Source organism: Schistocerca gregaria, chromosome 1, assembly GCF_023897955.1.
Source record: "Schistocerca gregaria isolate iqSchGreg1 chromosome 1, iqSchGreg1.2, whole genome shotgun sequence".
Classification (NCBI taxonomy): domain Eukaryota; kingdom Metazoa; phylum Arthropoda; class Insecta; order Orthoptera; family Acrididae; genus Schistocerca; species Schistocerca gregaria.
Genome location: NC_064920.1, coordinates 456,331,794 through 456,347,392, shown reverse-complemented (window position 1 = coordinate 456,347,392; position 15,599 = coordinate 456,331,794). Strand labels below are relative to the sequence as shown.

General features: G+C 44.0%; 1 protein-coding gene across 2 annotated transcripts in view; it reads right to left on the bottom strand.

The window, feature by feature from the left end:
• Nucleotides 1–15,599, bottom strand: part of LOC126352375 (serine/threonine-protein kinase Nek8-like) — a 125,144-nt gene that overhangs the window by 57,742 nt on the left and 51,803 nt on the right. For both annotated transcript variants that reach the window (XM_050002682.1, XM_050002683.1), the window contains exon 3: nucleotides 15,322–15,492. In XM_050002682.1, coding sequence (XP_049858639.1) covers nucleotides 15,322–15,492 — 171 coding nt within the window. The remainder of the gene's footprint in view (nucleotides 1–15,321; nucleotides 15,493–15,599) is intronic.

The following is a 15,599-nucleotide window of genomic DNA, read 5'->3' as shown; positions in this document are numbered from 1 at the left end:
GTCTCTCTTTCTGCTCCCTCTCACTACCCATCCCATACCGCACTACCCTCACCAAACCAGTCCACTTTCTGCAAAATAGTGTTAGCACTGTTAGTCTAGCTGGCACCACGTAGGGGCATAGACGTACGTATGTACGTACGCGCGCGTGCACATTCGTCTTTTTCTTCCTTTTCTATGTTTCTATTAAATCAATGGCTTTGCTTTTTGGTGAGTGGTCTCCTTCAATCCTAAAGCCTATGATTTTAGTACTTTACATGCAATATTATCATTTACATGCGTGTTTTTGGTTTTGAGGAATTTAATTATATTCTTAATTTCGTAAAGGAAGTGGCTGGTCTGCAGAGACAGGTCGAGGATATAGAATCAGTGCGTAGTGGGAACGTCCGTGTTACTGATAAGTCGCATATATGTACAGTATTTAATAACCACTTTCCGAAAATAGCAGGTGAACTAAATAGAAACCACGTCCCAACAGGGAATCATATAGCGCTTGTAGAAAAAAGTGTTCCGAGACTGTTACCTGAAATGCTCCTCCATGATACTGACAAGAGAGAGATTGAGTTAATAATTAAATCACTAAAGACCAAGAACTCTCATGGATATGATGGGGTGTCTAGCAGAATACTGAAGTATTGTTCCACGTACAGGGTGTTTCAAAAATGACCGGTATATTTGAAACGGCAATAAAAACTAAACGAGCAGCGATAGAAATACACCGTTTGTTGCAATATGCTTGGGACAACAGTACATTTTCAGGCGGACAAACTTTCGAAATTACAGTAGTTACAATTTTCAACAACTGATGGCGCTGCAAGTGATGTGAAAGATATAGAAGACAATGCAGTCTGTGTGTGCGCCATTCTGTACATCATCTTTCTGCTGTAAGCGTGTGCTGTTCACAACGTGCAAGTGTGCTGTGGACAACATGGTTTATTCCTTAGAACAGAGGATTTTTCTGGTGTTGGACTTCCACCGCCTAGAACACAGTGTTGTTGCAACAAGACAAAGTTTTCAACGGAGGTTTAAAGTAACTGAAGGACCGAGAAGCAATACAATAAAGGATCTGTTTGAAAAATTTCAACGGACTGGGAACGTGATGGATGAACGTGCTGGAAAGGTAGGGTGACCGTGTATGGCAACCACAGGGGGCAATGCACAGCTAGTGCAGCAGGTGATCCAACAGCGGCCTCGGGTTTCCATTTGCCGTGTTGCAGCTGCGGTCCAAATGATGCCAACATCCACGTATCGTCTCATGCGCCAGAGTTTACACCTCTATCCATACTGAATTCAAACACGGCAACCCCTCAGCGCCGCTACCATTGCTGCAAGAGAGACATTCGCTAACGATATAGTGCACAGGATTGATGACAGCAATATGCATGTGGGCAGCATTTGGTTTACTGACGAAGCTTATTTTTACCTGGACGGCTTCGTCAATAAACAGAACTGGCGCATATGGGGAACCGAAAAGCCCCATGTTGCAGTCCCATCGTCCCTACATCCTCAAAAAGTACTGGTCTGGGCCCCATTTCTTCCAAAGGAATCATTGGCCCATTTTTCAGATCCGAAACGATTACTGCATCACGCTATCTCGACATTCTTCGTGAATTTGTGGCGGTGCAAACTGCCTTAGACGACACTGCGAACACCTCGTGGTTTATGCAAGATGGTGCCCAGCCACATCGCACGGCCGACGTCTTTAATTTCCTGAATGAATATTTCGATGATCGTGTGATTGCTTTGGGCTATCCGAAACATACAGGAGGTGCTGTGGATTGGCCTCCCTATTCGCCAGACATGAACCCTTGTGACTTCTTTCTGTGGGGACACTTGAAAGACCAGGTGTACCGCCAGAATCCAGAAACAATTGAACAGCTGAAGCAGTACATCTCATCTGCATGTGAAGCCATTCTGCCAGACACGTTGTCAAAGGTTTCGGGAAATTTCATTCAGAGACTACGCCATGTTATTGCTACGCATGGTGGATATGTGGAAAATATCGTACTATAGAGTTTCCCAGACCGCAGCGCCATCTGTTGTTGACAATTGTAACTACTGTAATTTCGAAAGTTTGTCTGCCTGGAAATGTACTGTTTTCCCAAGCATATTGCAACAAACGGTGTATTTCTATCGCTGCTCGTTTAGTTTGTATTGCCGTTTCAAATATACCGGTCATTTTTGAAACACCCTGTATGTTAGCCCAGTGCTTAGCCATATCTGTAACTTTTTCTTTAGGACTGGTCGGTGGCCTGACCGATTAAAGTATTCGGTAGTGAAGCCACATTATAAAAAGGGAGACAGGGATAATGTTGACAATTATAGACCTATTTCTATGCCAACGGTGTTTGCTAAAGTTACCGAGAAGGTTGTATATACAAGGTTACTGGAGCATTTAAATTCACATAATTTGCTGTAAAAGGTACAGTTTGGTTTTAGAAATGTCTTAACAACTGAAAATGCTATAGTCTCTTTTCTCTGTGAGGTTTTGGACGGATTAAATAAAACGTTGCGAACGTTGGGTGTTTTCTTTGATTTAACGAAGGCTTTTGACTGTGTTGACCACAAAATATTACTGCAAAACTTGGACCATTATGGTGTAAGGGGAGCAGCTTACAATTGGTTCGCCTCTTACTTTAAGAACAGAAAGCAGAAGGTAATTCTCCGCAATATTGAGAGTGGTAGTGATGTTCAGTCCCAATAGGGCACTGTTAAGTGGGGCGTTCCCCAAGGGTCAGTGCTGGGGCCACTGCTGTTTCTTATTTATATAAATGATATGCCTTCTAGTATTACAGGTGATTCAAAAATATTTCTGTTTGCTGATAAGACCAGCTTGGTAGTGAAGGATCTTGTGTGTAATATTGAAACATTATCAAATAGTGTGGTTCATTAAATAAGTTTGTGGCTTGTGGAAAATAATTTGATGCTGAATCACAGTAAGACTCAGTTTTTACAGTTTCTAACTCACAATTCAACAAGAACCGATATTTTGTTCAGACAGAATGGGCATATTATAAGTGAAACGGAACAGTTCAAGTTCCTAGGCGTTCGGATAGATAGTAAGCTCTTGTGGAAAGAGCATGTTCAGGATCTTGTTCAGAAACTAAATGCCGCTTTATTTACCATTAGAACAGTATCTGAAATAAGTGACACTTCAACACGAAAAGTAGTCTACTTCGCATATTTTCATACGCTTATGTCATATGGTATTATTTTTTGGGGTAATTCTTCTGATTCAAAAAGGGTATTTTTGGCTCAAAAATGGGCTGTTCGAGCTATGTGTGGTGTAAGTTCGAAAGCCTCTTGTCGACCCCTAATCAATAGTCTGGGAATTTTGACATTGCCCTCACAGTATATATTTTCTTTAATGTCGTTTGTTTTCAGCAATACTAGCTTATTCCCAAGAGTTAGCAGCTTTCACTCAGTTAATACGAGGCAGAAATCAAATCTGCATGTGGAATGCACTTCCTTGACTCTTGTGCAGAAAGGAGTGCACTATTCTGCTGCATCCATTTTCAAGAAGCTACCACAAGAACTCTAAAATCTTAGCAGTAGCCCAAACTGAATAGTTTCCTCATAGCTCACTCCTTCTACTCTGTCGAGGAGGTCCTGCAAGAGCTAAAAGATTAAGCAAATTCCAGTGTTACATTGTTGATTTTCTTTATTTAAACTTACGACTTGTCGCCTGAATATGTTTCTTATATTTCATTTTATGTGTTTCTACAATCATGTTATAATTTCATGTATTGACTCGTTCCATGACTATGGAGACTTCTCCTTAATGTGGTCCCACGGAACAATAAATAAATAAATTTCCTTGATGGAACATGGAGTAATGATGTAGAGGTAAGGGACAATCTTCAAGTGCCTGATCTGATGAAAGTTGAAGGAAGAGTGAAATGGGGGTACCTTGAGCTGAAGGTCAACTGGAAGATGGATGAAGTTCTGAGTGGACAGAAGGTGCAGACAGAAGCTGTGACTGCAATAACAATGGGTCCAATTGGAATCTATCTTCTCATATAAATACCTTACTGCAACAATTTGTAGGGTTATGAAATAGAACTATCACATAGTCTCATTTGTGGGTAAAGTAGATAACAGAGTTCGTTTCATTAGCTAGATATTTGAGAAATGCAATCAGCCTACAAAAGAGATTGCTTACAGAAACTCTCACAGCCCATGAGTGTGGGGCCTGCACCAAGTAAGACTAAAATGGGGTACTGAACAATACAGAGAAGGACAGCAAGAATTTTCACTAGTTTGTTTGAGCCATGGGAGAGAGTCAGAGACGCTGAAGAAACTTAACTGGCAGAGACATTTAGATAGACGTAAACTGTCCAGTGAAAGCCTACTTGCAAAGTTTCGAGGACCAGCTTTTAAGTGAAGAATGTAGGCACATACGGTGGCGTTCAATATGCAGTGCAACACTTTTTCTCGCCCAATTGAGGTTGAAAAGAATCCGAAATTTGTTGTGGGATGTTGAGGAACGTTCCCACTTCAGTCGCTATAGTTTTGCATCATAGGTGGTGGCGCTACGTGTAGCCTTCAAAATAGTGTCTATAATAGAGATGCGTTCCAAGCAAGAGGTTTCATCGAATTCCTTTTGGTGGAAAATCAGAGGATCGCACATATTTATAAGCGCTTGCAGAATGTTTACAGAGCCCTGGCAGTAAACAAAATCAAAGTGAGTCATTGGACGAGGTGTCTGTCAATATCGGAACAAGGTCACATAGACCAGTCTGATCTGTGTGCCGGCTGACTGCACACAGCTGGAACTCTTGCACTGTTGGAATGTGCTGACACTCCCATTCAAAATGATCGACAGTCACAGATACCTCACTGCACAAATGGATGTGTCTGTTGGTATAGGTCACGTAGGATACGGTGACCTATCCACAGTGACCAGTTTTCGTCTGAAGTGCTGGACGAGTTCATTCGTTTGTTCAGTAGGGGAGAGCGACAAGCGTTTGCTCACATGCTGCAATCTTTCTCAAACGATTTTACAGAAGTTATATGGAAAAAAAGTTCATTTTTGCTTTTGTAGCTTTATATGTCAGGTCCATTATGATGTGCCCATCATTTCGTTAATGGTCATAGTTATTGTGATATTTGCGTGAAAGTAAGACACAGCGCGAAATTCAAAAAAGTTTGCAATGAAAAATAAGGGTCGCTATGATTTTGCGGTTGGTGCATATTACATAATATGTTACTGCGTACAAAATTTAGCTAAAATATTCAATTTTTCTTTAGACTTGGGTGAAGGTTTCTGTCTGTCTCCAATCTCGAGAAAATTGATCTTACATAGCGCACTCATTTGCGAGCGCACTGCGCCAACTATAAAGTCAGAGTGAAATATCCTCATACTTCATAAACGGTTTGAGATTTCAAAATGAGAATCTGGCAACTGATAGCACACAAAGAGGAGAGTATTCTGCCACATGGTTATTATGCAAAACTTCATTATCTATCATGTATTCCACCAACTACAGACTTTCCGAAGAAGGAAAGCAATTTTTAAGGGCCTACTGAAATGAGAAATTCTATGGGTTTTGTAACATCAGTGGATTCATTAAACATTTGTTTTGTACCAAAAATGCCCTTTTTCATAAGATGCTGACCTAACTTTTCCTCAGTTCCTCACTTAATAAACTTAAACCACTGTATCAGAATTCTCTGCAGTTGCGTTTGTGTAGCAGGCGAGGCACTGTAAACTATGCTGAGTTTTAGCGAAAGAAGAAAATTTTAAAACGGCAACGAGAAATGTTTAAGTTTTACTCGAAATTCTCCACGTGTGACACTTCTGTGAAAGTCACAAATGGTTAGCAAACCAGGCAAAAATAAATCGCCGTTTCGGCGAAATTATTCTTATATAGGTAATAAGTAAAGATGAGGTGACATATCACTCTGAATGGTCAACACACAAATGTGGGCACAAAGAGCCCCACTTACTATTTACATAAAATGTGGGTGTAGGCTGCAGTTTACAACGGCACTACCCCGCCAGCACTCAGAATTTTCCCTACAGTACTTGGCCGCAGCCCCCACCGCCCCTTTCCCCACACATGGACTACCGCCTGTGTATCTACTACCCACAATATTCTGCGCGCACTATGGTACCGACACACTTGTCCATCAGTTAGGGTACTGATAGACGTGTGCCCACTGGGTTTCTTGCCACCCAGAAAAAAAAAACGCAGGACCATCTCTGCACAATTGCTTGTGACAATTTTTTGCCAACCACAGGTTCATCACTTCGAACTGGAAACAATGACAATCCAGGGAGTGACGCCACACCATCTCTCCTCCAAGCAAAAAGTTCAAAGCTACACCATCGGCCTGTAAAGTCATGGCGATGGTCTTGTGGGACTCTCAAGGAGTTCTTCCGTTTGACATCCTCTCTCACGGTGCAAAGATCAACTCTCAAGTGTTTACGCCGCCACCAGGAAACTGATGAAAACACTTTCAATGTGTTAATCGCTACAAAAATGCAAACGAACTTTTCCTTCTTCATGATACTGCAAGGCCTGACGAGTTTGTGCACCTACGAGCAGCTCACAAATCTTCAGTGGACTGGTCTTTCTCACCCATCCTACAGCCCAGATCTCACACTTTCGACTTCCATCTGGCCGGCCCAAAGAAGGATGCAGTCCACAGGAAGTAGTACGTGGATGATGGGTTGGTTACCGACGTAGCAAGGCGTCGGCTCCCATGTCGGCCGGTAGAGTGGTACCGTGCAGGCATACAGCTCCTCCCAATAAGATGGCGTAAGGCCATCGCATTTAAGAGAGATTATAGTAAAAAACAGAGTTTTGTATCCAAAAAGGTTGGTAATAATGCGGTGTACAGGAATCCTGAATAAAACCAACTTGCTTTCAGAAAAAAGGTGTTGCATTGCTTATAAGACACCCTTCGCACACGTGGAACAGGAAGAAGCCCTAATAAGCAATACAGTATGAAGTTCCCCTGCCACGCAGTTTACAGTGATTTGCAGAGCACAATGAAATTACAATGAAATGAACACCCTTAGCTGCTTACAGGCGTTGACATACGTCAACGGGGACAGATGAAAATGTGTGCCCCGACCGGGACTCAAACCCGGGATCTCCTGCTTACACGGCAGACGCTCTATCCATCTTTTTTTTACCTTTTTTCCCTTTATTAAAACAACCATGTATGTACATAAGCACAAAAACAAAATATTGAAGTGCTGGAATTGATTCAACACGAATTGTATCCTACAATAGACTAAAGAATACATTTCAAATAGTGCCATTTGTAAGCTTACAAAATAGAACATAAATAGTAAACTGACAATAGCCTCTTCAGTCCAGACAGGGACATAGAACCGAAACGCAAACATTTATATAATTGTCTTAACTGGAATGACAGTTCTGTCATTTGATTCATAACCGTTCAAAACTCAAAGTCATTTGGAGCACACAAAAGGAACATAAACTAATGAAAACGTCATAATGAAGTTAATAACACCATTGAGAAGTCGGGAGTAGTCCTAGGAACTGGTATAACCTCTTATTCGTTGTGTATTTTGTTCGCTACATAGTCTTACATGTGATTTGTGTCCTTGCCGGCCTCAAGAATTACCCTACGCCTTGTTTTTCAAAAATTATGTCTAACATGTTAGCAAACATCTTCCTGAAATTTGGGTAACGTTTCATTTTCCAGCGTGCCGTTCTCATGTAAGCCTCGAAATTAATGAGATTATCTTCACTATTGTGGATGATGATATATGTCACAAACTGTCCTAACGTCCACATCACGGTGTTGTTCTTGGGACCGGGAAAATGTTTCGTGTCCGGCCAGAGCAGGGTGTCGGTGCAGTGGCTGGCTGGGCTGCTGCGGGTAACCAGGCCCAGCCTCTGCTGCACCCATTTCCAGTTAATGAGATGGCCGCCACAAGTGAAGCGATGGCGTAAGGTGTCAACCAGACCATAGCGGACGCATTTATCACTGTCACTTAAACCGATTCTATGCAAGCTTTCATTAGTGGGTATAACATCGTTTACCACTTTATACCATGTGGACGCCACTTCAGCAGTGTGGACAGTTAAACTTATGTTGTCCCAAACTACCTTTCAATGTACACTCTAGTATTTAATTTCAATGGGATTCAGGACTATTGGAGTGACCATTTTTTAATAACAGGTGCGTCGTCGGTAAATCCTGCGTGAAATAATGTCCATCAATATAGCTTACTTCAAGAAAAAAACTGCTTGACATGTCGTAATTTGTAATGTATTTTACCTACATCAATGAGTAGATGCATATCGGTGGGTTGTAAGGTTCGGAAGAGCCAACTGGTTACGCTGAGAGGTTCCTTGTCCAACAAATGGGTGATTCGTTTAATATATAACGCAGTACACTTTCGGTTAATGTCAGGCATGTTTAGTCCGCCGGCCTGTCTGGAAGACGTCAGCGTGGTATATTTCACTTTGGACAGATGCCCTTGCCAGATAAATCTATTAGAGTGTTTCATCACGTGTTTGGCCTGCATCTTGGGAACTGGAAATAGTTGGGCCATATGGTACGCTTTACCGAATATACGACTGTTGAGGAGTCGTATGCGTTGGAGAATGTTAACGGATCGCCAATTGTTTTCATAGATAGCACCTTGCATTTTATTGGTGACCTGCTTCCAATTTTTTTGCATTCATTTTTAGCGGGCATTTGTCAATAATCATCCCCAGAGTGGTGTGGGTTTCGACACGCTTCGTCCAACGTATATTAACTGGGTCGAATCCTCGAATGTTGACAAAGGTGCATTTACCGGCGTTGATTTTAGCACCGGAAGCACGACAGTACTCGTCTACCGCGGTCTTGAGGGTTGATACGTCTCCGTCGTTGCGCAATAACACTCCGACGTCGTCGGCGTAAGCACGAACCACGAAGGACGTCCCGGCGATCGAAAGGCCTGCAAGTTTGTCATGAATAGAGCGTAAGAGCGGCTCGAGCGATAAAACAACGTCATGGAGAGAGAGCTTCCCTGCGGCACTCCTCTTTGGACGTCGATGGGTTGAGTAAGCTGTCCATTTACGCTGATTCTGGTTGTAATGCCCGTGACGAAATGTTGCACGACATTTATAACCCGTTGATCGAAGCCACAACGCTGCAGTAGCTGTAGGAGGTACTCGTGGCGGACGCGATCAAAAGCCTTGCAAAAGTCGATAAACAGCAACGCGAGATTCACGTTAGTGACTGACGCTATGGCTATTACATCTCTATATTCCGAAAGGGGCGTCATAATAGTGCGACCAGGGATGCATGATTGATGGTTGTGAATCACTTGCGTCATTAACGGAGACAATCTGCTGTTGAGTGCTCTGGCGAAGGTTTTGTAATCAAAATTGAGTAAAGTAATAGGTCGGAAGTTATCTAAGGTTTTTCGGTGTTTGCTTTTTGGTACCAATACAATACGGCCTTCCTTCATTTCGGCCGGCACGTCACTCCCTCGCATCACTTCATTGAGATCATCTGTAAATGCGTCTCCGATTATGGGCCAGAAGTGCACATAAAATTCCCGTGGCAAACCATCAGGGCCAGGGGATTTATTCGATGGCGAGCCAGAAATCAGTTCAAGGACTTCGTCTGGAGCAAAATCGTGTACGACCGCCGAGTTGTCCGAAGGCGTGACTACGGTGGGCAGAGCACTCACGATATCGCCGCCGTCATCACCATCTGTATCGCATTGCGAGTACAGATCCGTGAAGTACCGGTAAACTGCAGTACGAATATCACTCTGTCGGGTCAAACGGAGTCCATCATCTGTGTCCAGCTCCCCGATAAAAGCTCGCTTGCGATGGGCACGATGTTTTATGAGGTGATACAGCGATGCAAGTTCGTCCTCTTGAAGCGATTTTGCTTTAGATCTGATCTGCAGTCCTTCAAGCTGCGTTCGATTTATGCCTATAAGCTTCGCCTTTATTTGTTTGATGGTCGTCAGCTGTGTGTTGGTTGGTGTCGTAGTGGCATACAACTCTCGCAGAACTGTTTGGTAAAAATCAATCGTGCGTTTGACATCTTGCCTACTGTAGTTTCTTAAGGATAATCGCATTTTCCGTTTGACCACAGCATTCAACCAGGCTATCTTGCTCGGATATGTGCAGCATTGCTTGAGACAATCCGCCCATGTCGTGGAGATGACATCTTGTAGCAAGGCATCGGCGAGAATAGAAACATTTAAGCTCCACGGAATCCTTTGCCATTTAGTATGCTGTTTGGCCAGATTTATCGTGACACAGAGGGCGCAGTGGTCGGAGAAGCTAGCTGGAATGACATCGGCGTCCAGAACATGTTGGCTAATGTTCTCAGAAATGTACAAGCGGTCTAGACGGCTACGTGCGGCGGTGGTCAGGTACGTGTACTTTACCAGGGTAGGAAATTTTAGTTACCACGCATGCTTCAGCTGCAGATGACGCACCAGGTCATGTAGTTCCCTACAGTAATTAAAGTTCGGCGATTGGTCTTTCCTGTGGATCACACAGTTGAAATCACCACTAATTATCAACTGGGTTGGGTTGCGGCGTAGCAAGTATATGATGTCTTGTTTAAAGAAGTTAGCTCTTTCTGATTTTAAGGTCGTTCCAGATGGAGCATAGATATTAGCGAGGGTGGCGTCAAAAATTTGGCAAGCTATGCCTCTACCGGAGTCCAACATTTCGATATTGCTCACTGGGATTCCGTCTTGTGAATGGCCGCACCTGTACCCCCGTCCGCCACGGTGTTTACGATTGTTGCAAATCCTGATACATGAAAACTTAAGATAGACACTTCCTGTAACAGAACTATATCTGCTTCGGACTCTTAGATAAACTGCCGTAGCATTGCTAATTTTAAATCTGTCCTAACTCTATTAATGTTCAGGGACAAAAACTTATAAACTTGACTCATGATCGTGCGAGACCTGTGGGTGATGGGAAGCGTAGGAAGCCTAGTCCATCTCACCGTCGGACTTCGAACCTACATCCGCAGGTTTTGTACCAGTTTTTGCGCTGATTTTACTTTTTGAGTTACTTTCAGCCGCGGAGTCCTTTGGTTTGACTTTATTTTGCCGTCGCAAAGTCGTCCGAAGTGTCATTGAAGACGGCGGAGTCGGCGTGTCATGGCTATAAGCAGTATGTGAAAGTCCTTGCTTCGGAACGGGTGACGGCAAGTCCGAAGACGCGGCTTCAGTGGGCTCACTGTGTTTGTTTGGAGCCGCACTGGCTGTTTGTATACAGCTGTCCGGATCCTCGTGTTGTTTGGAAGCAGTTTCGAAGTGGCGGCCGTTTATGTTATGCTCTACACCGCGTGCTTCATCCGCCGTGTTTACGAGTTGCAGTTGACTGACTGCCGCCTCTTGTGTGTTGGCCACCTGCGGCGAGTCGGCAAGCGGCATCGGAACGGATTGCTGTAAACACTCGGCTGCACTCGTATTGGTAGTTTCTGCGTCGGGCGGTTGAATGGGAATTTGGCGGGTTGTAACTGAGCCATCCGACACATGCGTGTCCTGTGTGGAGGCCCGTGGCTCCGCGTCATCGGTTTGATTTTTTACTACCTGGTCGCCGGAACCATTACCGTCGCTTATAGTACGTCGTCGTTTGTTACCGACAGATAATGCAACACCGGTGGCTAAGGAGTGACTGGCCACGAGTTTTTGAGGCAAGGGTGGGAAGGTGCTGTTACCGAGATCGTTGTCCTCTGACACAGATGCACTCGGTTGGGAGTCAGTCACAGAAGGCGTCTGATTTTGTGTTACGACCTCAGCCAATGTTAATCTCTGTCGTTGTTGCAGATTGTTTCGAAGTACGACAGCTCGCCGTGGGCAATCCTCTCGTAAATGGCCACTCGTGTTACAGATAAAACAAGTGCCTACTTGCCCCTCGTAAATGACATGAGCCTTGTAACCACAAACCATTATATAGGATGGGATATTGCCTTTAACGGCCATGTCAACTGAGCGAACCCCACTATAACATTGGAGTTTGTGACGGCTCGACCATTTTTCGTTTCTAATCAGTCGGATGTCACCGTATTTGGCGAGGACATCTCTAAGAAAACAATTCTCAACCTCAGGTGGCAAATTGAACACTAGCACTTTTTTATACTCAATGTCAGCGTTAGTTATTGAAACTGTACTCACCGACTGATCACGATGACGGAACTCTGCTTTCCCACCAGTATTCACCAAAATTTTCTCCAGGTGTCTGTGGTCTAAAAACTTCACAAAGAAACAGTATTCCGCCATGCCATAATACGCTGTGTGGACCTGATCGGATGTGATGCAAATAATATCTACTATCCAGTCATGGGTTTCTAGAGAACTGGGTTGCACATTCCTGGAAGATTTCTCAAATGCAAAACCCAGGGTATTCTAACGAGGTACACTGGGAGCCATAACTGCACTTTGTGAGCGGTGGGGACCGCTATGAGTAAATTAAGAAGCTTGTGTACGATGCTAGTGAAGAAGCACTGAGAATATCACAGGTCACAATCCACGAATTATTATAAACACGGCTTGCGGCGCTACGACTACGCGGCACAGAAGAAGATGGTCAATTGGCCGGAGAGCCTTAACTATATATACACAGAGTGTCCCAGCTATCTTGTCCACCCAAAATCTCTGGAACAATGACAGCTATTGGAAAACGACTTTCACTGGTATCAATATAGGGCTGGGGCCCATGAATGTACATATTTGGAAACATTCTAAAACGAAAGCATGTGTGTTTTTTAACACAAACTTATGTGGTTTTTAAATGGATCTCCTATATTTTTCTTCAGCAATCCATAGTATGACAAAGCACATACGCAATGGCGTTGATTGCATCGCAATATTCCCATTACATCCAGAGATATTAAGACACGAAGTTGACACTTGAAACACCCGACATGCGCTGCTAGCGCACGCCCTGAGGATCAGGCGTGAACCCCATGCTGCCTGTAACCGCGATGTGATTGACATGCGTAATCACACTTCCATACTTATGAAGAGGTCCGAAACGAATAATACGGTCTGCTGCCATCCTACATTAACGCCGTACATTCCAGCAGGTATTTATCCCATAGGCTAGGGGTGATGCGGTTCTGTAACATATCTGTGTACCGCAACGTTAGTCACAAAGTTAACTTCGCTTATCGTTAATCCGTTACTAAAAAGGTTACGCCGTTCAACATTAAAACTTAACTTTTCTGTAGATCTAGCGCAAGTGACAGTTAATCATTCACTCGTAATAGTAAAATTCATGTTGATGCTTTTAGTGAAACGAGCAAGTGGACTACAAGTTTTACCGTTATTTAGGTAAAAATGTTTTGATTTGGGAAGTTCAGGTAGGACATAGAAGATGAATGTAAACATGTTTAACCAATTAGTTTTATTATCACAAAATTTACAATGTTATGTTTATCTAATGCGTTAAATGACAATTGTTGCAAACAAATGTAAAATGGCCCTTTGTAGAAACTTCCACTGTGATACCAGCACTACATACTACACATAGCGTTCACATCTCATGCTGGACCGAGCGAGGTGGCGCAGTGGTTAGCACACTGGACTCGCATTCGGGAGGACGACGGTTCAATCCCGTCTCCGGCCATCCTGATTTAGGTTTTCCGTGATTTCCCTAAATCGCTTCAGGCAAATGCCGGGATGGTTCCTTTGAAAGGGCACGGCCGATTCCCTTCCCCATCCTTCTCTCACCCGAGCTTGCGCTCCGTCTCTAATGACCTCGTTGTCGACGGGACGTTAAACACTAATCTCCTCTTCTCTCCTCACATCTCATGCTCAAAGTGATGCCCATTGGCTTGCATACATAGCGTCACTGCGGACCAATAAGGCATATTCCTCATATTGACAATTCCTTTGTTGGAGAATGATGCCTCGTCGGTAAAGAGAACATCTCCAAAAGAATTTTGATTAGTCAGAAGTTTTTGCTGAGCCCGACGACAAAATGTTACCCTATTGCGGAAGTCATTTCCATGAAGATCCTGGTGTAAATGAACATGGCAAGGATGAAATTTATGACGTTTAAGAATACGCTGTGCACTTGATTTGTTCTAGGACGATGTCGAGGTCTTGGATTTAAGCTTCCCGTTTCACGTAGACGAGATGTGAGACGGCCAAACATCCGGCGCAAAGGCGATGGTTTGTCAGGGAATCGCCTTCTGTACAGTCGTTCTTCCTGAACAGCATTTCGTCCACCTACAACGGGGTACAGTACAGGTATGTAGAGTAGAGTAGGGTAGGGTAGAAAACATATATATTAACTTAATAATCATAATGTTCGCTAACAGTACTATCAACAAACAAGCAATCTCATAACGTATTTCCCGTCAACGTACATTCTCCATAGATCAGCAGCATTTCTACCATACCTTCATGTGTGTACATTATACTGTACAGTGTAAGTTCCACATCACAACGTTTATTCACAATGTGTACTACCTCCGTGCCGTCACTAGATTACTCCGATGCACGACTACACTGGCAAGCGGTGTACTGCACGCCAAAGCAACAACAAATGGGATGCTCGGAGGGTGGTGGAGTACAGGAGTTTGCATGGGTCGCAAATCATAAACAAGGCGAGGTGGTAACTGTAGCAGTAGTGGGAACTATGTCGGACACTTGACTAGGTAGAGCCAGGCCTGCGCGACAGGCACAATGGGTCATATAACGCATTAGATAAACATTATTTTGGGTGTGCAGGATAAATAAGACAACCTGACGGGTGTACACCGATCGGTAATGGTTCATATTGTGTACGTAGATACGTAAAACGTGCAAGAGGGAAACCATTATGTGCTTATGAGAGTTGATGGCAGCAGACCGTATTATTCGTTTCGGACCTCTTGATAAGTACGGAGGTGTGAATACACATGTCAATGACATCGCGATTACGGGTAGCATGCGGTTCACGCCTGAGCCTCAGGACGTGCGCTAGCAGCGCATGTCGGGGGTTTTAAGCGTCAACTTCGCGTCTTAATATCTCGGAATGTAATGGGAATATTGCGATGCAATCAACGCCATTGTGTATGTGCTTTGTCATGCTATGGATTGCTGAAGAAAAAATATAGGAGGACCATTTAAAAAAACGAAAGTTTTTGTTAAAAAACACATATGCTTTCGTTTTAGAATGTTTCCAAATATGTACATTCATGGGCCCCAGCCCTACATTGATACCGGTGAAAGTCGTTTTCCAATAGCTGTCATTGTTCCAGAGATATTTAGGTGGACAAGATAGCTGGGACACCCTGTATACTAAGACGGTACCTGATCTTCCATCTTAGTATATATATATTGCAGAGCACAGGTGTAGGTGCCGAGTGTGGTACCTGCTGCGGCAGCAGGCGGCCGTCGCGCGCTCGCAGGAAGTCTCGCAGCGTGCCCCCCGGCAGGTACTCCATGACTATGTGCAGGGCTTCGTCCTGCACCACGCTGTCCAGGTAGCGCACGACCAGAGGGTGCTGCACCATCGACAGCACACGCACCTCCGTGCAGCTCGCCTGCAAACACCAAATCCCACCGGCCTCATCACCAACACTGGCTGCCAGCGGCAAAGGACACCAACATTCCACCTCGTTCCAGTAAACACATTGGTGGTGAAAGTGTT